This window comes from Lampetra planeri, chromosome 60 (genome assembly GCF_965212315.1).
Source record: "Lampetra planeri chromosome 60, kcLamPlan1.2.h2, whole genome shotgun sequence".
Lineage (NCBI taxonomy): Eukaryota > Metazoa > Chordata > Hyperoartia > Petromyzontiformes > Petromyzontidae > Lampetra > Lampetra planeri.
The window spans coordinates 337744-361590 of record NC_136166.1 but is presented as its reverse complement, the minus strand read 5'-3'; the positions used below and the strand labels follow the sequence as shown (position 1 = coordinate 361590).

The window sequence follows — 23847 nt, the reverse complement described above, 5'->3', positions numbered from 1 at the left end:
TCGCTCTGACGGGTGTCCGTGTCCGTGACTCGGTACCCCCACCCCCCACCCCCCCAGAACCTCATAAAGCAGCTGCCGGAACCGGACCACCTGGCGTCGCTCATGCAGATGCGCGACGACTTCGAGGAGATGTGCGAGCCGGAGCAGTTCGCCGTGGTGGTGGGTGCCTCTCGCCGGTGAACGCGCGCCGGGCCGGTGAACGCCGGTGACCTGGGTTCGAACCCCGCTGTGATTAAGCCTCGGGGGAAACGACGACGAAATCGGCCGTCGCGAAAAGAGATAGAGGCTCGGGGCCCGGGAAGCATCGCTCCACTGCTCCCTTACGGACTTAGCGGCAGGCAAAGATAAAGATCCCCCGCGTAGCCTTCACAGACTGTTGGGGCGAGTGCCGTTAGGTAGTGGCACCTGTGAAGGCCGGCACTGTGGCACACGTGGGGGTGGGTGGACAGCACCACGCCCGGCCACCTTTGTCTCCCCAGTGACGATGTTTACACGCGGCACCGGGGTACTTGTTTTAGTCGACCTTGATGAGGCCCAGGACCGGTTCATATCATCGTCACCGGTGTCGGCCGCCAGCGGGAATCGAACTCGAGTCGCCGGGATCGTAGCGCAGCCCGCGCTAACCGCTAACACCAGCGCTACGTGCAGGCACGCAACGCACACGCAGCAACGCACACGGACGATGCTCGGTCCCTGAAGATGCCAGCACGCCGGGGGTGGGTAGGGGGAGAGGTGGCGAAACGTCGGGACATGATGACGACAGCCGACCCTTCGTAACGTTCACGTCGTCGTCGTCTCCGTCCGTACCCCCCCCCCCCCGCCGTCGGTCGGCTCAGATCGGCTCGGTGCCGCGCCTGCGTCCGCGCCTCGCCGCCATCCTCCTGCGCCTGCAGCTGGCGGAGCAGGCCGGCGTGCTGAGCCCGGCCATGGTGGCGGTGAGCGCCGCGTGCGACGAGGTGCGGCGCAGCGCCGGGCTGGCGCGCCTCCTGGAGCTGGTGCTGCTCGTGGGCAACGTGATGAACGCCGGCTCGCGCAACGCCGGCGCCCACGGCTTCCAGTTCTCCTTCCTGAAGCGGGTGAGCGGGCGACGGCGCGGACAAGGGCGTGGACCCGACGGGAACGGAGATACGACGGGACATTGACACACGGGACGCGACGGGACGCAACGAGCTTGGACACGCCCGACGTGGGGGGCCCACGCGCAACGCGGTGCGGTGTAGAATGCCGTGAGACGCGGGACACGAAGCGACGTGGGACACGACGAGATTCCCGCTCACGGCCAACACCGGTGACGGTTATCTGAACCGGTCCTGGGCCTTTTCTAGGTCGATTCGGCCTCAAATGAGTACCTGGTGCGGTGTGTAAACATCGCCACTGGGGGAGACAAAGGCGGCCGGGCGTGGTGCTGGCCACCCACCCCCTCGTGTACCGTGCCGACCTTCCTAGGTGCTCGCTAACAGCACTTGCCCCAACATTCTGTTAAGGCTGTACGGGGCATCTTTGTCAGTTGTTGTCGTCGTTGTTGTGCATGCAGCTGAAGGACACGAAGTCGCACGACCAGTCCCAGACGCTGCTGCACTTTCTGGCGCGGCTGTGCGAGGAGAAGCACCCGGACGTCGCGAGGTTCACGAGCGAGATCGCCAGCGTCGAGATGGCGGCCAAAGGTGAGAACCTACGGGAACCAGCGGGAACTCCGTGGGAACACACGGGAAGGCACGGGACCCTACAGGAACCAGCGGGAACACACGGGAAGCAGCGGGAACTCCGCGGGAACCTGCGTGGCCAGTCGGAGGCCGCACCGTCTCCCGCGCGCGGCGGGCTCCTCTGAGCTAGGAACTAAACTCGCTTTCACTTGACCAGCGGGGCGATGCCCACCGAGCAACGTCGCCGGCTGTTCAGACGAGCGCCCCTCAGGCCAGCGCGGGCGACGGCCAGAGGTCACAACCGGGTACCCGATACCCGTACCCTACCCGATACCCGGCTAGCCGTACCCGGCCGGGGTACGGGTACGGTAAGGAATCAAAACCCCTTTGCGACCTCTGGCGACGGCTCTCGAGGCGGGCCGTCGTTGTCGTTGGCCTCGCCTCTCCCCGGAAGGAGGGGCAGAAGCAGCAGCAGCAAAGCCGTCGTGGCGTTGGGAGGGCTTTCCCACCGTTCTCTAGGGAACCTCCACTTGCGGGGGGGGTGGGGCGGGAAGGTGGGGATTGGGGGGGATGTGGGGGAGGGGGTAGAGTAGTTGCCCCCCCCCCGTTTTGCCGAGTCGCCCGCGGCGGGCCTGCCCGGGGCCTAGGGAAGAGCGAGCCTCGTCCGCGAGCCTCGTCCGCGAGCCTCGTCCGCGAGCCTCGTCCGCGAGCCTCGTCCGCGAGCCTCGTCCGCGAGCCTCGTCCGCGAGCCTCGTCCGCGAGCCTCGTCCGCGAGCCTCGTCCGCGAGCCTCGTCCGCGAGCCTCGTCCGCGAGCCTCGTCCGCGCGCCTCGTCCGCGAGCCTCGTCCGCGAGCCTCGTCCGCGAGCCTCGTCCGCGAGCCTCGTCCGCGAGCCTCGTCCGCGAGCCTCGTCCGCGAGCCTCGTCCGCGAGCCTCGTCCGCGAGCCTCGTCCGCGAGCCTCGTCCGCGAGCCTCGTCCGCGAGCCTCGTCCGCGAGCCTTCCTGTTGATTGTTCTCGTCTCCCGCTGCGCGAGGAGGAGGAGGAGGAAGAGGGGGGGGGGAAGAGGGGGGGGTAAGAGGGGGGGGGGGTTATTTATTTCGGAGGAAGCAGCTGCGGTGGAAGAGCGCGAGGAGCAGGGGGGGGAGGTGGAGGAGCGGTGGCCGCGTGGACAGGGCAGCTGCGATATCCGATTCGTCGAAGCCGTCGATTCTCTCCGCCCACCACGACCGTTGGGTTCGATTCGGCTCGACCAATCGGATAAGACGAAAAATACGCAACGGGTGACGGTGCAGCCCCCCCCCCTCCAACCCCCTCACCTTGCAATTTTCTTGCGCAAATATTCCTTGAGAAATTCATCTTCACCCACCCCCCAGTACAATCCCATCATGGCCACGGCGCGGGGGAGGCCCTCATCCAGCAGTTGATTGAGCATCCGCAGGGGCTGCCGCCTGTACACAGTGGGCTGGGCAGGCCCCCCTGTTGTGGGCGGGTGGTGTCGAGATGAAGGTGCAGACCCGCAACCGCTGGACACTTTCCTGCTGGAGGCAGGGCCGCCCCTCTAGAGGGAGCCCTGGAAAAGGTTTTCTCTGAGCGACTCGCTAGGCTTGAGAACCCGGTTCAATCGCAACCCCCCGTCTGTGTGAGTCTGTGTGTCTCTGTGTGAGTCTACATGTCTCTGTGTGAGTCTATGGGTCTCTGTGTGAGTCTATGGGTCTCTGTGTGAGTCTACAGGTCTCTGTGTGAGTCTACGGGTCTCTGTGCGTGTCTACGGGTTTCTATGTGAGTCTATGGGTCTTTGTGAGTCTATGGGTCTCTGCGTGAGTCTATGGATCTCTGTGTGAGTCTACGGGTCTCTGTGTGAGTCTATGGGTCTCTGTGTGAGTCTATGGGTCTCTGTGTGAGTCTATGGGTCTCTGTGTGAGTCTACAGGTCTCTGTGTGAGTCTACGGGTCTCTGTGCGTGTCTACGGGTTTCTATGTGAGTCTATGGGTCTTTGTGAGTCTATGGGTCTCTGCGTGAGTCTATGGGTCTTTGTGTGAGTCTATGGGTCTCTGTGTGAGTCTACGGGTCTCTGTGTGAGTCTATGGGTCTCTGTGTGAGTCTACTGGGCTCTGTGTGAGTCTATGGGTCTCTGTGTGAGTCTACGGGTCTCTGTGTGAGCCTATGGGTCTCTGCGCTTGAGAACCCGGTTTAACCACAGAGGGCAGCTGAAGTCCAGATGAGAACCCAGGATCCGTGCCGAGTCGGCGTCTCTCACCCCAGAGCCACCCGGCCGTCTCGCGCAGGCGAGGGTTTAATTAAGCGCATCAGTCTAGACTCAGCATTAGCGCGTTTTATTACATTAGGGACACGTGCGTGACACTGTGCCTGTGTGTCTGGAACTGAGCATCGTAAATTTTCCTAATGAACAAATGAGGCCGCATAGAACGTGGTAAGAAAGCCACGTGGACAAATGGCTTAGATTATAATTTTTATAATTTTTTTTATATTGCGATTTATATTTTTTCGCTATTGTGAATTCTCCCGTGAAGATGCGGCCGTTCTGAATACCGCCGGCATAAGCCAGCGGTCACGTGAGCTGTAGCGGCGCAGTGGGAACACTTGCAGCTCACGGATGTGAGTGAGTGTGCGAGTGAGTGTGCGAGGTGAGTCGGTGAGTGTGGAACGGAGTGGACTTGCCGATGACTGATACCAGCGGTGTCAAGATCGGCCTCTGTGGAGGAGGCTCGTGAAGGACGCTACTGGGCAGTTGGAGGCAGTCGCCCTCCAACAACAACGTAGGGCGGAGGAGCGACGCTCACAACAACGAGCGGAGTGCCGGGTGGCTAAAGCACAGCAAGTTGGCACAGATGGTGCATCGGCCAGTCAACCCATGGCAATTGGGTCTGTTCCGTGACCTCCTGCGTTCGATACTTCACGTGGCCTTAAAGTGCACATAGCCTGGCACAAGCGCCGTGGTGACGTCACCACCACTTGGTAGTGAATAGCGGTTGTTGTTGAGCGAGTCGGTGAGTGTGTGGAGTTTGTATGACCGGGCGAGATGTTCACTACCTCTCCTGCTATACAGGAGGTCTGTATATTTGGAGTTTGCGTGTCTCTCTGCCTGTGGTCGCGTGGATTTTTCACAGGGCGCTCCAGTTTTGTCCTTCCACATTTAGAATCGACGTCGCACGTTTTAGGGTATTTTGCATCTACGCGTTTGCACACACGACGATGATGATGGCGAGCCCCTTCGTTGAGCCGTCATTTGTCGTGGACAGGTCGCTTCTGAGAAAAAGAGCCGTATAGCTCAGTGGGGCCTTTACTGGGTAACATAAAAAAAAAACATTGTTTTGGTTTCAATAGCGGCATTGTCGCGTTATCACCGGACCGCCGTCGTTTTAATCCGGCATTCACCCGCCCGGCATCGCTGTGCCCGCCCGCCCGCCAGTGTCGACGGAGAACGTGCAGAAGAGCGTCACCGCCATGGGCACGCAGCTCCAGCAGCTGGACAAGGAGCTGAAGACCTTCCCGGCGAGCGGCGACCCCAACGACCAGTTCGTGGCCAAGATGACGATATCCTCTCTGGCGCGCGTGACGTCCTCCGGAGGTGCCGCCGTGTGGGGTCACGGTGGGGGGGTGGCGGGGGGGGGGCGATCGTTACTCCCCTCGCGCGCCGGGCGGGCGGGAAGGTTTGTCTCCGGGTGCTCCGGTTCCCTCGCGCATTAATGGAGTTGGGTCGGACATCCCGATGTAGGACCGCGAGAGCTTGGGCGATTGTCGTTGTTGAGATTGAGTGGTAACGGACCCCCCCTGTTAACACGTGCGGGGTTTGTCTCCGGGTACTCCGGTTTCCTCACACGTGGAAACACTCACGGTCTGGTGTTGGTCAAGCATAACAAGATAGGAACGCAGAGCTTGGATAATTGTTGGAGTGTTAACACTTTTTACTGGTACCGGTCAGGCATAGGACCCCCACAGACCTTAATAATAATCATTCTTTCACTTGATTTGGCGTCATTCATGCGAACAGCATTCCATGACGCTGTACATTAATTATATACAGGGCGCTTAAAAAAAAAGTTCACTTCTGAGAATTTGCAACAACACCACGAGAAATGTGCCTCCTCCTCCAGGCTCTGGAGACCCCCTGGAGAAGATCCCAGGCCACGCGTTGACAATGATGGCGGACAAGTGGGAGACTTTGACTTTTAGAAGCTAGTTACATACAATTTGTTATGTTACAGGGCATTATCCATTCTTTTTCCATTAAAAACGATAGTCCCATATAAGTGTTAACATTTTTTTGAAGCACCCTGTATATATGAGGACCAAATCCCATATACAGCCACTGCCAATCAAATGAAAACCATATGGCTGCCACTCCTACCACGCAGAATCAAAATGAATTAAAAAAATTGAGAAATGGCACCAAAGCAGCTTGATAGAGGGCCGCAGAGCTGGGCAATTGTTGGAGGTGTGTGTGTGTGCATGCCTGCATGTGTGTGTGCGCGCGTGTACGTTTTTGTGTGCGAGTGTGTGTGTACGCGTGCGTGTGTAGGTGTGTGTACGCGTGTGTGTGTAGGTGCGTGTGTGTGTAGGTGCGTGTGTGTGTGCGCGCGTGTACGTTTTTGCGTGCGAGTGTGTGTGTACGCGTGTGTGTGTACGCCAGTAAGCTGCACCCTTTATTGACCCAAGCAGAAAGCTCTCCGTTTGCCGGGATGTCGTCAGATACCAGAATAGTTCCATTTGAACGCGAGGCTTAATGGAGGCAGAGGAAATGGGTGTGTGTGTCCGTCCCTTTATGTGTGCGCTATTGTGCGCGTGTGCGCGCGTCCGTGCGTGCGTGTCCTCCTGCCGGGCCGCTAAAACGCAGCGAGTTGGCACGGCAGGGGGCACGGCTGGTGGTGCATCTGCCGGTCATCTCAAGTCGGTCATCCCGTGGCACCTGCTGGGTCTGTCCCGTGACCTCCTCCTGCCAGCGAGGCTTTCACACTTTCACGTGGCCTCAAAGCGCACCTGGCCTGGCACAGGCCCCGTGGTGACGTCACCGTCACTTTATTGCAAATGGCGGTTGTTGTTGTTGTTGTCAACAATCAACATTGAGAAGGTGGCCGGGCGTGGTGCTGGCCACATCGTTGCGCCGTGTCGGCCTTCAGAGGTGCCGCTCGCTCGCAGCACTTGCCCCAACAGTCTCTTAAGGCTATACGGGAGGTCTTTGTCTTTGTGTGTGTGTGTGTGGTTGCGTGAGTGCGAATGTTTCTGATTCTCAAGTCTCTCGTGATGTTTTACATCTGTAGCTGTTTATTCTCCTACACTATCATGGGGTGACGTGGGCACAATTCTATCTCGCAGCCTGCGCTTGTCCACTCGCACGCGCGTGTGTGTGTCTGTGTGTGTCTGTGTGTGTGTGTCTGTGTGTGTGTGTGCGTGTGTGTGTGTCTGTGTGTGTGTGCGTGCGTCTGTGTGTGTCTGTGTGTGTGTCTGGCCTCAAGGTGCACATGGCCTGGCACAAGCGCCGTGGTGACGTCACCGCCACTTAGTGGCGAATGGCGGTTGTTGTTGTTGCGTGTGATTCTGTGAGTGTGTGTGAGTATGTGTATGTGGGGAGTGGTGGTGCATCGGTTAGCGAGCTGTGTTACGAACCCGGCGACCCGCGTTCGGTTCCCGCTCACGGCCAACACCGGGACAATTATCCGAACCGGTCCTCGGCCTCCCCTAGGTCGACTCGGCCTCAAACGAGTACTTGGTGCTACTCCGCGAACGGCACTTGACCCCACAGCCTGTTTAGGGCGACACTGGGGAAGGGAGAGGGGGTGGGAAATCTTTGTTTATATTTTTATTTGCTTACGACGGAAATCGGCGGTATGTGGAACGCATTAACGGCCGAGTGGAATATAATGCAACCACGGTGTTTTCTCATTTGTTCCATTATGTCACATTTTCAAAATCTAGCGCCCTTCCGCCCCCTCCCCCGCCCCCCCGACGTCCCCCGCGATGGCGCTGCTATCGGCGTCGATCGACTCGGAACTCTTAACGGCACCGCGCCACCCAACGAGACCGTTACCCCCCCCCCCCTCGCCCGGTACGCGGGAGGCCCCTGGTTCGATCCCGGACCCTGCGACTGCGTTGGTGGAATTATTTATTGTCCACGAGCTTTGGGAGGGAATTCAGGGTGGGAGCAGAGCGTGGGGGGGGGGGAGAATCTGGAAGGTGTGAACCCTGTGAGTGGGCGAGTGTGTGGGTGAGTGGGCGAGTGTGGGGGGTGAGTGGGCGAGTGTGGGGGTGAGTGGGCGAGTGTGTGGGGAGTGGGCAGAGGTCGCAATCGGGTACCCGATACCCGTACCCGATACCCGGCCGGGTACGGGTACCCATTTGCGACCCTGGTGCGGCCGGGTACGGGGTAAGGAGTCTAAACCCGTTTGCGACCTCTGGGAGTGGGTGGGCAAGTGTGTTGAGAGTGGGTGGGCGAGTGTGTGGAGAGTGAGTGGGCGAGTGAGTTGAGAGTGGGTGGGCGAGTGTGTGGGGAGTGGGTTGAGAGTGGGTGGGCGAGTGTGTGGGGAGTGGGTGAGTGAGTGGCTGGGCGAGTTACTTTTCGTGAACCTGCACGTGTGGTGGTGGTTGAACGCAGCGCGGATGATGGGACGACGACGCGGTGAGCGTCTGGTACAGACCGAGTCCTCAACACGGCTGTCGGACTCAACGAGTGCAGCTCACGGGAACAGGAACCCGCAGTGGTGGTAGCGATAAAAGAGCGATGAGGAGGTGACTGACCACCGGTGAGTGAGATGAATTGGCGAGCGCCCGGTTCGTCAGTCCACCCTGGCTGCTCCCAGCAGGTGCTGCGGCTAGGTAGGTTGGGGCCTGGGCCCAGGTGTGACCGCAACAAGGAGTCCAGCTTTGGTCTAATTCCGTGCTCTTGTATGGATCGATCGATCGATCGAACGATCGATTGATTGAGCGAGCGAGAGCGACGCACCCAGCCCCAGAGTTTGAACCCAGCAGCCTCGGCCTTGGCAGCTTGGTATATCCAACACGGCCACCTCCATTATTGTTCGTTCTTAATGATGGGGGGGGGGGGTGTAACTGCCTGCAGTAAACAGTGCTAACAAAGTCATCCAATTCAAACAAAGAACACGTTTAACTTTTCCCAAACAACAGATTATAAAAATATTGAGATGCAATCTGCCGAGGAACAACGGAAAGGCAATTATTGTTATTGTTTTATACCGATTATTAATATGCAGCTGTGTGTGCGTATTCGTTTGTGTGTGTGTGTGGAGGGGGGGGGCGGTAGTGTAGCGGTCAGCGCGCTTTGCTACGAACCCGGCGACCCGAGTTGATTTTCGCTCGCGGCCATCACCGGCGACTATTATCTGAACTGGGACTGGGCCTCCCCTAGGTCGACTCGGCCTCAAATGAGTACCTGTGTAAAACAGCGCTGCTTAGGCGTGGTGGCCCCCCGCCCTCCCCCGTGTGCCGTGCCGGCCTTCATAGGTGCTGCTACTCACGAACATACAGCACTTGCCCCAACAAGTCTGTTAAGGCGGCTATACGGGGGATCTTTGTCTTTGCTGCTGATTTTATCTTAGCAGGAGGAGGGGGGGGACGCCTTCATCCAGCAGTGGATAGAACTGGGCCGATGTTGTTGACGATAAGCGCCGTCCCCCGCGAGAGGAAATCTGCACAAAGCCTGACGTAGGCCGCCGCCTGTTTTGCAGGCGTCCGCCCCCTCCCCTCGTGTCGCCACCTGTCCAGGTCCTCCCAGGCCACGTCCGCTCGTTGGAGGAGCTGACGTCAATACGCGAGTCTCCCTCCCCAGGTGTGCGAAGAGTTCGCCCGGCTTTTGTGAGTTTGCGCGCGGCCGTGCGCCACGCACGACGACGACGATGCGTCGTTTGCACGGAGCTCTCCCCGCTCCCTCCCCGTGTGGCGAGGGTCGCTCCCTCCCCGCTTTGTTGCGTCGCCCCCGGAGGTGGCAACCAGGCGCTTCCTTCCCCCCGCCGCTTGTCCGGCGACGCAACGCAGATGTCCCCCGCTCGGACCCTGGGGGGGGGGGGGGGGGAACGAACGTTTCTCTCGACACGTGCTCCTAAGTAAAGGGGCCCCCCGAGCGAGGAAAAAATTAAAAAACCGCGGCGGCGACGGCTTGATTGCCAAATTGAGTTTGACGTTCGCGTGGAGCCGGTGGCGTGGGCGCACGTGCACACCCAACGGGCGGGTTTAATGAGATCGCCAGCAGGCCCTCTCGCGTGAGGTCATCGGACAGAGACGCCCCCCCCACCGCAGCCTGGGTTGTTCGCCGAGTGGCTGCCACGGTGGCTATGAGATGTTAACTTCCTCGCCTGGTCTGCAGGAGGCCGTGGGTTCCATCCCGACCCTGAAGATGCCTTTTGTATATTTGGAGTTTGCGTGTCTCTCTCTCCGTGGTGAGATGTTGACTACCTCGCCTGGTCTACAGGAGGTCGTGGGTTCGATCCCGACCCTGAAGATGCCTGCTGTATATTTGTAGTTTGCGTGTCTCTCTTTCTGTGGTGAGATGTTAACTTCCTCGCCTGGTATGCAGGAGGTCGTGGGTTCGATCCCGACCCTGAAGGTGCCTGCGGTATATTTGGAGTTTCTCTCCCCGTGGCCGTGTGGATTTTTTCCGGGTCCTCCGGTGTTTCCCCTCCACATTTTGTTATAATCGAGCGTTCAGAGTAATTGCCTTGCTATAAGTTTCAATGTGTTGATGATGATGATGATAAGCCACTTTTTTGGAGCTCTCATTTTGTGTTGGCCGGGTCGAATCTAAACAACAGAGCTGCATAGCTCAGTCGGGCCTTAACCCGGTAAAATAAAAAGTTATTTTTGTTCGTTGGTGGCCGGGGGAACTCCTAAATCTTTGGCTGAGTTTTTTCGCTCGCCCAGTGACGAGCCACGGAGGCCACTGGGGGGGGGCCCTGGGTATAATACTCAATAATAACAATTTAAATTTCGATTTAAAGCTTTCGTGACTGCAGGGATTCATCTTCTTGGTTCTTTCTGAATGTTCAGACGCTGTCTTTCCGACAGACCTGTTCTTCACCTGAGGACGGCTGCTTGCGTTGTGGCCAAAACGTCGTGAGAATTGTATTATTTTATTATGTTTTATTTTTATTATTATATTATCTCCCTTCTACGTGACTTTACCGAAAGAACCAAGAAGAAGAAGAATTTACTTGTTTATCCAGGAAAGCCACAATACCAACCCGTGCCGTGCGTTATAACACACGGCAGCTCGTGGTGTGTTGACTCTGGCTGGGCGGGAGGGGGTTGGGCGGCTGATAACCGTTGGCGTGTTTCGTGTAACCCGCCCGCTCGCTCGCTCGCTCCACTTTAATAATTTTCTTATTCTGCCGACTTCCTGCCATTGAATGTTGGCCCCAAACGAGTGGGCGGGCCTCCAACGGGATAGTGGGGAGGCGTGGGTGGTGGGGGGGCTCTTTGTGTGTACGCGAGAGTTACAGATTAGCGGCGGTGCGATCGCTCTCTCCGGCTGCACTCGATGGACGCGACGCTAAGCAGTGGGGGAGGGGGGGGCCCCCGCGCTGGCGTCCCCCCGCGCCGGCGTCCCGGTGACTGCCGGAACCGGATGTAGAGCGAGAGAGAGCGAGAGGCCTTTCTTGCCATCCGCCGTTCGCCGTCGGCTCGTGCGACTCTCACTACTTTTGGACGCCCCCCCCCCCCACCATCTCCCGTCTCGATGCGCAAACTCCTGCAGCGGAATTGCGCTCACTTGGGTCTCGCGGTCGACGTTCAAAGTGTCGACGTGAGAGAGACTGCGGCCCTCGTAGGAACGGCGCCACCCTCACCCGTGGCCGCCCCCCCCCGCCCCCCCCCCCCCCCGACGTGATCCGCGGATCAAACAAAATCTCTCGAGACGCCGGCGTGTAGCAGCCCGGAGCGGTTCACGCGAAGGCCGTCGCAAGAGGTGGCGCGTTTTGGCGCAAAGCTCCTTCGCTGGACTACGCGTGACGAGCGAATGGCTTCTCCTGCTACCTGTCTGCCAACCTGCGTTCCAATTGATATGCCGACCTTACCCGGCACACGTGGAGTGGTAGGCCAACGTTGAGGCCAGCCGCGGGCCCGACATACCAATGAACCTACCCACCAATGTCGCTGCCCTCCAATGTACCTACCCGTACACTCATCTACGTTAACGACGTAGCCACCAACTTGCTGGCACGCTCGCACGCTAACCGCGCTGGTAAGCGCACGGCGCAGCGTTGCATTTTTTCGAACGCAAAACACAAACGGCCCATTGCGTGATGTTGTTATTTTTTGTGGAGGAGGAGGAGGAGGGAGTTCCGTTGCGTGCGTATCCACGTACACACGCGCACGTGGATATATGCGTGTGCACGCACGCACGTACGTACGTGAGCCTTTTGCCGGCCACCGCGGATCTATCGGACCCCGGCCCGGATATGTTCTCATGCGGTGTGTCCGGCCTGAAACTAAACAGACAGTTTCCATCTCGCGAGCGAGCTCCCTTTCGGCTTCTCCAAGTCCCCCGCCCTCAAAGCGAGACCCCCCCCCCACCCCCCCCACCCCACCCCCCCCCCACCCCCCCCAACAAACAGCAGCCCCCTGCCACACGGTGCCGGCCGCCCGCCCGATTGTTCCCACGCCACGACCCGTTTTCAAAATAAGAATAGTAAAAAAATTTTTAAAGTACCGGCGGTGAAAAATGAGCGAGGCCGACATTGGGAGGGGGACATCAAAGCGGCCCCGGGAGGCCGACGCCGCGGGAGACGGGAGGCGGGCAGCGAAGGGAGACGGGAGGCGGGCAGCGAAGGGCGTCGCGGTGCCGACGCGCCAGTGGCGGTGGCGGTAGCGGCCAGCGCTCTGACCGGATTAACGGAACCGCTGCCGCGGGTGGACGGGTCGCCGGGAACGGCTCCAGGACCTCGGAATCGCCGAGAATCTCATTTGGCGGGAGACTCGGGAGTGTCGAGTTTGGACGATACACGACAAGTGTGGGTGACCTCGCGGTCAAAATGTCAAACTTGGTCATCATCATCAATCACAATCATCATCAATCACAATCATCATCAATCACCATCATCATCATCAATCACCATCATCAATCACAATCATCATCATCAACCGTGCACCGTCCACCGCCGCGTGGATTCCTCCCCGAGCCGTCGCCATCTCTCATCGCGACGCGATGATCCACCGGGTTCCTGCGCCACGCGTGGATTAACTCGCTCCGCCTCCGTGGTGGACGTCCTCTGGAAGCGCGTTCCGTTCCTCCCCCCCCCTCGTCTCTCTCGCTCTCCGAGGCTCTGTGAGAACCCATCGCGAAAGCGGAAGCCCCGACTTCCGCACAGAAACAAAGTCGTGAATATATATTTTTTAAACGTTAAGGAAAGTCGAACGAAGAAGGAATGGCTCCTTCCTAAGGCCCTCCCTTGAAAGCTGCTTCCTTCCTTCCTCGCTCCGGCTTCCTGCCTCGGTGGCTCCGAGTGGAAACATCTCCAGCGCGCCTCTACGAGCGGCGATGCTACCGCGGGGGTCGCGGGGTCACGGGGTCGCGGCGTCATCGTTTTGGGGGGGCGGTCGTTGGGGGGGGTGGTTGGTCGGTGGTGTCGGTCGTCGGGCGATCGTTTGATGACCGCATCGCCTGACCTAAAGTCGTCGTCATCGCGCAGAGCCCGGCGCTGGGCACGCTGACGAAGTAACGACGATGGATCGATCCTCTGGCCCCTGCCCAGAGGATCGGTAAACGTTTCGTGCAATCGAACGAGATGCCGATTGTTTTACTTTGAGGCCGACAAGGCGAAGGAGACCCGTTGGCCACACGAGATGGCGCCGATGGGATCGGTTCTGTGAATGGCATCGCGATTCCGCCCCAAGCGGCTCATCACGTTGTACTGTACTGCTTCGCTCCCTGCCCCGACAAACTCTCGCACCGACCGGCATCATCAATTCTAGTCGACGACAACGGCCGCCCGTTCGCTACTAAGCGACTGTGACGTCACTGAGGCGTCTGTGCCAGGCTAGGTGCACGTTGAGGTCACGTGAAGTGTGGAAGGCTCGCTGCTGGCAGGAGGTCACGGGACAGACCCGGGTGCATGTGCGTTGAACTTTTTTCACACCATACATAGCCAACCGTGCTAATCGGAGGTGCAGTGTTGAGCCTATGGGCAGTGTTGAGTCTGTGGGCAGTGTTGAGTCTGTGGGCAGTGTTGAGTCTATGGGCAGTGTTGAGTCTATGGGCAGTGTTGAGTCTATGGGCAGTGTTGAGTCAAACAACGACCCACGCAGGAGCGGGGAGAGGGCCCCCCATCCATCCAGCAGTGGATTGACAATGAGTCTGGGGGGGGGTGGGGTTGGGTGGTGGGGTGGGGGTTTCTGTTCGACTCCCGTGGGGGTGCTGGCGATCTGAGTGGGTGGGGGTGGTTGGGGGTTGGGGCGGCCGTGCTATTGTGTTTGCCGCGGTCCATCCTGGCGCTCGCCTTCCTGCGCCGTCCATCGCGGGCCGAGCGAGAGTCCGCAGAGGAAGGGCGTGGGGGGGGTGGGGGGCGCAAACGCTCAGTCGGAGCTCCCCTCGGCTCGCAAGCCTCCACCGCACAACCACGGCCAGATGTTGCCCCCCCCCCCATCCCTACTTGTAGGTAGGCCCCGGGGGTGGGGGGCGGGGGGGGGACAGGGAATCTGCCGACTTATTCGGAGCCCGAATGACTTTTCAGCCACCTCCGCCACCTTGGCGTTGTTCAATTTTAACGCAGAATAAGAATCGGGGCTCGCCGACTTGCAGATGGCGGAGTTGCGCTAGAACTAGAAGCATCGGTGTTGCCCGGTCAAACTTATCCTCCTGCCTCCCAAACTCTCATCCCTGATTGTTGGGTGCCGTGGTGGCGAGATGTTAACTCCCTCGCCCGGTAAGCAGGAGGTCGTGGGTTCGAGCCCGGCCCTCTCTCTCTCCCCATGGTCGTGTGGATTCTTCTCCGGGTCCTCCAGTGTTTTCCCTCCATATTTAGAATCGACACGCGCGATAAATTTGCACGCGATAGCAAGCCACTTGGACGAGCTATCGTTTGTGATAGCCAGCGATACAGCTCAGTGGGGGCCTACCTTACCTGGTCAAATAAAAACAGTTGAGCTCTTAGTTTGGTCGATGAGCCTGGTGGCCGCGGAGTGGCGGCTCATCGCCGCCGTGGTGCCTCCTCCTCCTGCTTCGTTTCTTCCTCCTTCCCCCGCACCTGCGATTAGCACGGTCGGCTAGGCATGGCGCGAAAGAAGGTCTACGTGCGTACGTAGCCCTCAATCGGCCCGCGAGTCGTCTGTTCTGGGTGGGGACGACGGTCGCTGTCCACTGACCGGAGAGATTTTCAATTTCCGACGTGTGCATCAACGTCGTCGTCGTCGTTGTCGACCTCGTGTCCCGTATCGGCTGCGTGGATGATGCCGTTCACGGCTTTTGTGGCCTCCCGGAAGCTTCAGGAGGCGGGTTGATGGAAGCCCCGAGGGCGCCTCCCGCTTCGTCGTCCTCGTATCACGTCTCTCTCGCGACGACGGCGACGACGACGAGGAGGAGTTTGTTTGTTTGTGGCTCGGAATTCTCGACCGCTGGCCAGGAGCGACCTCCAAAACCGTCGCTGGCCCCTTCCCCTGCGCCGGCTCGTGTCGTGCCGGGTCGTGTTCCTTCGTCGGCACTGGGGAGACAAAGGTGGCCGGGGGGGGGGGGGGCGGTGCTGGCCACACGCCACCCCGCCACGCGCCGTCGCCGGCCTCCGTCGGTGCTGCTCGCTCACGGCACTTGCCCCGACGCTCCGTTGAGGCTACGCGGGGCACCTTTTGTCTCTTGTCACAGCACCTGCCCCAGCGGCCTGTAAGTCTACACAGATCGTTGTTCTCCGTCTTAACGCAGTTTCCTTAATGGAGGTTCCGCAGCGCTCGGGTAATAACTTTAAATGTAAATGTTTTATTTAATTATCGTGGCCGGGATCGAGTTAACAGCTTTAACTACTTATCGTTCCGCTCGCCGTTACGGGGTGACAGGTTCAGCTCTCGCTGTCGTCATTACCATCCCCACTCCGGGTTGGATAAAATACCAAGTACCAATTTGTGGGCCCGCGGTCGTCAAGTCAGCCGGAACGCATCCGATCCCCTCGGATGTCGGAGGCTAAGTGGGGTTGAGCCCGGTCAGGGCTTGGATGGGCCACTAACAGAGGGCGGTGCGGCAGAACCATCGTCGCGCTGTCGTACGTTCCTCGGCGTTCGCCAGCCCCCCCACGGTGACCAGCGTGGTGAAGTACGGCCGGGGGGGGGGGGGGGAGTCCCCCGACCGGCAGTGGATCGCCCGCAAAGTGCCCGCGTCGAATTCCGTTGACTCGCGTGTAGATGACATGAAGGGAAGTGCACCACCGAGTGTTGCTACCACTACTACCCCCGCTGCTGCCGCTGCTGCTGTTGTTGTCAATAACAAGGCAGGAAATGACTGTACAGGTCATTAGCAACAACAATGGGGGGAATGTTTTTGCTGAGAATTTGGGGCGGTGTTTGTGCCGACGACGTCGCTGTCGTTGTCTTTGTTGTTGTGACGCCAAAACAACAACAACAAGCACCACAACGCAACAGCGTACAACAGCACAACAACACCACCACATCACAACACCACCACAACAACACACCACAACAACACCACACAATAACACAACAGCACAACAACACCACCACATCACAACACCACCACAACAACACACCACAACAACACCACACAATAACACAACCGCACAACAATACCAATAACACCACAAAACAACAACCACCACACAATGCAACAGCGTACAACAACACAACACCACCACAACACCATCACAACACAACAGCGCACCACAACAACACCGCACCACAACAACACCAATAACACCACAACACAACAACGCCGCACAACGCAACAGCACCGACACCGCGCGCTAACACCACGGGAGAGAAGGCCTGGCGAGTTCCCCCCTTGACTCCGTGGCGGCGTTGGCGGCGGGGCTCACGGCTTCCTGCGCGCGGCGCTCGAGACGCACAGCAAGCTGGTGCAGCAGCGCGACGGGATGGACCGGCGCTACCGCGAACTGGGCCGCTTCTACGCCTTCGACATCGCCAAGGTGCCCCCCGAGGAGTTCTTCGCCGATCTCGAGGAGTTTCGCTCCGCCTTCCAGGTACGGGGTCGCGGGGGTGGCGGGGGTCGTGGGGGTCACGGGTTTTGTGGGGGAAGCGAGGGTCACGGGGTCGTGGGGTCGTGGGGGTTGCGTGGGACGTGGGGTCGCTGAAATTGTCGCCGCCATAGCCACCGTCAATATCACCATCGACAGCGGTGGTGGGAATCGAACTCGGTTCACCGAGTTTGTAGCGCAGGGGGCTAACCACTGCTCTGCCGCTCTCCACCACAATAAACATCACCACCACCACACCATCACCACCTCCACACCATCACCACCATCAACACCACCACCAACAACACTATCACCATCACCACCATGACACCATAATCACCATCAACACCACCAACGACAACAACACTATCACCTTCACCACCATGACACCATAACCACCATCAACACCACCACCAACAACACTATCACCATCACCACCATGACACCATAATCACCATCAACACCACCAACGACAACAACACTATCACCTTCACCACCATGACACCATAACCACCATCAACACCACCACCAACAACACTATCACCATCACCACCATGACACCATAATCACCATCAACACCACCAACGACAACAACACTATCACCTTCACCACCATGACACCATAATCACCATCAACACCACCACCAACAACACTATCACCATCACCACCATGACACCATAACCACCATCAACACCACCATCAACACCACCAACAGCACCACAATTTTCGCCTCCGCGGTCGCTGCGACGTCTCCTCAACTCGATCGCCCGCCCCCGCCTCCCCCTCCGCCCCCCCGTCCCTCGTGCCTCGCTCACCGCGCGGGGGGCAGGACGCTCTCCGCGACAACGCCAAGCGTCGCGAGACGGAGGAGAAGATTGGGCGTGCGCGCATCGCCAAGGAGGCGGCAGAGAAGGAGCGCTCGGAGCGGCGGCAGCGGCGCAAGCACCTGGCGGACATCGAGCGGCCCGGTACGCGGCGCCGGCGTGGGCCGTGGGCGGGTCGCGGCGCTCGGCGGGAGCGGCCCAGGGCCCCGGACTGGGCCGTCGGGCGAGCGGCACCAGCTGGGCCCGGCGGGCCGGTCCGCGTGGGGACATTGCAGATGCGACCGGAGGTTCATTAAACAGCCACGGCGAGATTTCTTCAAGTATTTGATTGCATCTTTTGCACGAAATGGCGCTATACAAATAAAGACGTGATTGATCGGTTGATCGCTTATTTACGCTCTCGGTTGGCATTAAGCCCCCGATATTCGGCAGCGCCCAAAAGTTCTTCCTCACCGGCGACCCGTTTGGTTTTTCTTGTTTGGACCCAGCCCCAAATTGGGGCCCGGTGAGGATAGCCCGGCAGTTGGAGCCCCGCTGTGAGATGGCCCGGCGTGGCTTACAAACGGCCTGCGCCGATTTTTATAGTCCCCCGGTCCGTCGCTGGGACCCGTCGACAATGCGGAGGCTAAGCGGGGTTGAGCCCGGACAGGGCTCGGATGGACCAGTAACGGATGGCCGTGCGGCAGAACCCATCGTCGCGCTGTCGCGCTTCTACGCTCCCGCGCCGTGCGTTCCTCGGCGTTCGCCAGCCATTCCCACGGTGACCAGGGCGGCGAAGTGCGGCTCGGAGCACACGTCCGCCGAGTTTCTTGGTTTGAAGCTGAGGTGGGGGGGGGGGGTTACGGAGGCAGTCGGGGTTAAGGGTTCTGAGGTCCTTGTGTGATGGTCATGTCGGAGAGAGCCCGGGGTTCAGGTCCTGAGCCTTGGGTGTGCGTGTTGTGTGTGTGTGCGTGTTGTGTGTGTGTGTGCGCGTGTTGTGTGTGGGTGTGCGTGTTGTGTGTGGGTGTGCGTGTTGTGTGTGGGTGTGCGTGTTGTGTGTGTGCGTGTTGTGTGTGTGCGTGTGTTGTCTGTGTGACAGGCAGCACCCGTGTGTCTGGAGGAGCGGTAGTGTAGCAGTTTGCGGGCTGCTCACGGTCACCAACACCAATGACGATTGTCTGAACCGGTCATGGGCCTCCCCTAGGTCGGCTCAGCCTCCGATGAGTACCCTGGTGCGGTGTGTAAACATCGCCACAGGGGAGACAAAGGCGTTGGCCACCCACCCACTCGTGTGCCACAACGCTGGCCTTCACGGGCGCTACTCACGGGACTATCTTGAGGATCTTAGTCTCGTGGAGTTCATAATGGCTGGGTCACGGTCACGGCGCCGGTGACATCCTGCGTCTGGATGTGGCACGCTGGGCACCGCAGGGGGTTTGCGATGGCCGTGTTGTGCGTCACCGATCACCACCGTGACTTGGAGTCTCGCCTTCTCCCACGTGTTTCACGATGGCCAGCTTGGAGACACTGAGCCGGCATCGCTGAGTTGTGTGGTTGTCATCTTGGAACATCCTTGTCACCATGTGCTCACGTTCCTCAATATCTGCGTGTCTCCGTGTCCTCACATACCCATGTTCCACTTTCCCTGTATTTGTGTCTCCGTGGGTCCCTCATGTCTCCCCGTGTCTCCCCGTGTCTCTCTCTGTGCCCCCCGCTTCCCCCCATGCCCCCCCCCGTGTCTCCTCATGTCTACCCTCTGTCCCTCCCGTGTCCACCCCCCGTGCTCCCTCCCCCCGTGTGTCCCCCCCCGTGTGTCCCCCCCCCCCTGTGTCTCCCCCCCCCACCGTGTCCCCCCCCCACCCCCCCGTGTCTCCCGGCGTCTCAGAGGGTGGTGAGACGGGAGTTATGGACACGCTGCTGGAGGCGCTGCAGTCCGGCGCTGCCTTCCGCGAGCGGCGCAAGCGGAGCCCCCCCCAGACAGGTACCGCTGCGCTGGAGCACCGGTGGCACGGGGGGCACGGGGAATACGGAGGGGGCATGGGGGGCACGAAGCACACGGGGAGAGAATGAGGGGGGGCACGGGGAGTACGGGGGTGGGGGGCACGGGGGGCGCGGACGCTCGGCGATCGCCGATGAAGGCGACGACGCCCGCCAGTGTTACTCTTGTTAACGACGTTCATGATGGAAATGTTCGACGGGAGTTTTTATTTTTTATTTAAACAAAACTATTAAAAATTACACTATTTTTTTATTTTACCAGGTTAGGGCCCACCGAGCCGATTTGGTCGCTCCATCTCCGCGGCCGCCGTAATCTCACCTCTCTCTCACCTCTCTCTCTCTCGCTCGCGAGTGATTCAATCTTGTTCCGTGACTCGTTGCAGGAGAGGAGAACTGCGCTCCGATTGGTGCAAAGAAGCAGGCAACGGAGAAAGCGGCAGCCAATGGTATCTGCCCGTTAGTGCTCTCAGCATCGCTCTTGTCACATAAGCAAAGTTTGTGGGGAGTAATTAAAGCCATTTTCTGTACTTTTGAGGCATAAGCCATTAAAAAATAACACTTCGTACACAGGAACAAAAATTGTGTTACACAAAATTACTCAAGAAATAATCGACTTAAATTGCGGTAACCTGGTACAAAAAAATTACACCTTTTAAACTGTTATTTTAACTTGATTTTAATTAAGAATTTTTTTTTTTTTACAAATATTGAGGCTTTAGGTGGGCTAACTGCCGCAGCCTGTTCTGTGAAAACCGTCGAACTCGTGATGGCGTCGTTACTTGGCCATCCCTCCCGTTTCACCAACATTTTTTTGTGTCCTCAGCGACGACGACGGCGACGAAGGGCGGTCAGAAAGCCCAGGATCGGAATCGCGCCACGCGGACTCCGGCATCGAATGCGGATCCGTCCGCTCGTCCCAATCGCAAGGCCGATCCGGTCGGGAACGCCGACTCCCTGCTGGCACGGCTGCGCAACCTGTGAGCCGCGGTGCATTCTGGGACGAACCCCGCGAGCGGACGCGTCGCGGGATCTCCCCGGGCGGTTGAATGATCCGTTCGGGGATGTCGCGGGAAGTGGCTCGGGAGGTGATGGGACAAAGACGCGGCCTGGGATGGACTTGCGACGAGATGCGGCCGCCTGCCGCTCCTCGCTGCCGTGGGCACAGTTGTACGAAGACAAAGAGACGCCTCGTCGCCTCCGGAGGCCGTCGGGCCGAGTGTCGTTAGCTGGCTGTGCGCGGCGCTGTATCATAGGACACGGTGATTGTAGGTCAAATTAACGTGGGTGAGTGGTGAGCTCGGTTCGGCGAGTTAATTAGCGGCTCGGGAGGCTAATTTATTAACGAAGGAATGTATCATTACCTGCCGAGTCGATTATATACAGTATAAATATATAGGATGATTAGTCCACTCGTGCTGACGAATTCACGGGACCAATTGCTTTGCAATATTCGGTTAACGCGTCTGCACGACGCGCAGATGCCACAAACGTTACTGCGGCTGCCACTTTTACAGCCTTCGAGGGGGTCACGGCCACAATTCTCTCCGCGCGTGTAACGATGCCGTGTGTGTATTGGAGGTGTAATGATGCTTCGGTCGTTATTATTACTACTGTTACTAAGATCGTGTTGCGTAAGAATCGGGGAGTCAGATTCGTGTGCGTCGACCGCTGGTGTTTTCAGAGAATGGGTTATAGAGTCGCGGCAATTCGTGGAATCAACCCCCCCCCCTCCCCCGTTACCACCGGTGCCGCTGGACGGGAGGTGATGGGTCGGTCCTGGGTGATGTCATCGTTGACCTCGTAGGGGGGGGGGGTTTCCCGCCTTTGGAGGGTGGCGGTTATTTGGCGGCCGCCATTTTTAAAGGGGCATCTCCGAGTAATCGCCGTCGATGAGCGGGAGTTGTTTACAAAAAAATGTTTTAGCTCGTCCGATTTTTATATTGTCATTTTTATTAAAGCTGCCAACACCAGATTGAGAGACCACCTTTTTGGAAAAGAATCGATGAAAACAGCTCGGAAGCCCACGCAACCCGGCTCCACTTGGCCTGGAGCTGACGTGGCATGAGCTCAACCGAAGCGACTTCCGTGGGAAGAAAAAAAATCGACTTTTAAAATCGTGGTCTGTGGTTTCGGCCGCAATTTTATTTTAAAGGTATCCCTCGATTAACGAACGTTAGGTTTACGAATTTCCGCTTGAAAGCAGTTGACATTATGGACGCCTTTTGATGAACGAGATTGAATTCTCGCGCGGGCCAAATCTCACGACGGCACGCCGGGCACTGTGAGATCATCAAACGCGTGGAGGCTGCGTCATCATCCATCGGATACAGCGTCACGGAGTCCCTGCAGTGCAAACGTGACGTCTCCACATCGCCTCAGCCTCACTCCAACGTGCAGCAGATCTTTTAGCGAGTTCCCTGAAAAGGCGAATTGTTATAATTGTTAGAAATTGTGATTCGATTGATTTAATGTCAACGTTCTTAATTACTATTTTTGGATTGCGAAACGTGATAGAGGTGGTGTATATTTTCAGGTTAGGAGTCCGAGTTGGAATGACTGTCCGAAACACATTCCGAATGTTCTTGTATTAAAGTCACGGGAAGAGCCATTCTGCGACATTTCCTGCTGCTCGTGGTTTTCGAAGGACGCGCGTCTCTTTCGTGAACCGAGGGATACCTGCAATTGTGTCTGTGCCGATAACACGGATTGAACCTTGGGGCGGATTATTATCAGACTCGCGGATTAACAACCCGCGTCCGTTCCGCACGGCGTACGCGTCCGTCCCGGTTCAATCTGTCGGTCGCTCCTCACTCGTCGCGGGCTCTGGAACCCGGTTTCCCACGTGGACCGGGCTCATCTGGCACTCGAATGATCGCCGCGAGCCGGGACCGGTGTGCGCTCGCCAGATCTCTGAGCCTAAATTTCGATTTAAAGCTTTCGTGACTGCAGGGATTCATCTTCTTGGTTCTTTCGGTAAAGTCACGTGACTTTACCGAAAGAACCAAGAAGATGAATCTCTGAGCCTCTCCTCGATTTGAGTTTCCCGGTGTTCCGCGGAATGGGCAGCGGCCGTCTCGCTCGCGATTGGCGGGGATCGGATCGTCGAGTCTTCTCGGCGAAGGGTTGACCACCTTGTCATTGGTCGATCGCAAGGGTGGATTTAAACCGAGATTGCCACCACGCGCTGCTGGGAGGACTTCACTAAGCGGGGAACGTGTCTCGGTTGTTTTTATGGAATTGCGTTTTTATTCAAACTGTTCTCAAACTTTGTCGTTTGTATTTGTTTTTATTACCTTATGTAGGTTCATGTGGCACCTAATTCCAAGGCGCTTTACAACAATGATGAAATTGTACGCAAGAGTAAACTTCCCATTCTACATTAGGCAGCCCCCCCCCTCTTCCTTAACCGCCTTCCGTTCCTCTCTTAAAGCCTCAACATCAACATCTTCTCCATCGCCCCGTCATCCCTCCCCACGTGATCCCTTTTCGTGATTTCCTAAGCAACCCCCTCTATCGCTGCTCTCACTCGTCCCTCAATGCCACGTGGCATGCCCCCCCCCTTGCATCACCCGCATCGTTCCAACTTGTGGCACAGAGAGAGGGGGGGGGCAGCTGGGATCGGCGTGGACTCGATGGGACAGAGCGGTGATGGACAATCCACTGCCCCGCTCTGTCGTTGAGGGTCCGTTTTGTATTTGGACCGGGGAGGATTTTGCGCTTACTGTTTTAAAGGCGGCCGCTCGCTTGTTTTGACACTGAAGTGCATTCGCGTGTGTACGTGCTTTTTTATTTTTAATAATATCGCAACAGTTTTAAAATCGCTTGTAAATTTAAGCGGTAATGGGCACGGCCATTGTCGTCATTTTACTACCAAGCCTAATCCTTCGCATTGCACTAGAATATTGTTTTTATTATTGGTAAAAAAATATATATTATAATGCAATACCTATAGCTATATTGTTATTGCTACGTGTCGGGTCCGATGCCAGGTTGAAGTCGCCAAAGTCGGGTTGAGTTGACCCGATGGGTTTTTGCGCATTGCCAGGCTCTCGCTGTGGATGGTTCAAAGCCATGGGTTTTCAACAAACCTGCACGTCCTGTCAGTTCTCCCAGCGGGACACGATACAATAAAACTTAACAATAAGCACGCAGACGCGTGTGTGAGAGAGCTTTGTTAAAACGGCGTGCATTGAAATTGTCTACACTACATGCTACACTATACACTACACACTACGCTACACGCTACAC

The 23847-nt window shown here is 57.9% G+C and overlaps 1 protein-coding gene across 1 annotated transcript in view; it reads left to right on the top strand.

The window, feature by feature from the left end:
* LOC144736292 (protein diaphanous homolog 2-like) overlaps window positions 1–23750 on the top strand; it is a 45035-nt gene extending 21285 nt beyond the window's left edge. Inside the window, exons 16-24 of the mRNA XM_078618941.1 lie at window positions 58–159; window positions 837–1076; window positions 1535–1664; window positions 5074–5198; window positions 16640–16804; window positions 17628–17766; window positions 19487–19582; window positions 19983–20045; window positions 20423–23750. Of these exons, the coding sequence (XP_078475067.1) occupies window positions 58–159; window positions 837–1076; window positions 1535–1664; window positions 5074–5198; window positions 16640–16804; window positions 17628–17766; window positions 19487–19582; window positions 19983–20045; window positions 20423–20580 (1218 nt within the window). The 3' untranslated portion in view covers window positions 20581–23750. The remainder of the gene's footprint in view (window positions 1–57; window positions 160–836; window positions 1077–1534; window positions 1665–5073; window positions 5199–16639; window positions 16805–17627; window positions 17767–19486; window positions 19583–19982; window positions 20046–20422) is intronic.
* The last annotated feature ends 97 nt before the right edge of the window (window positions 23751–23847 follow it).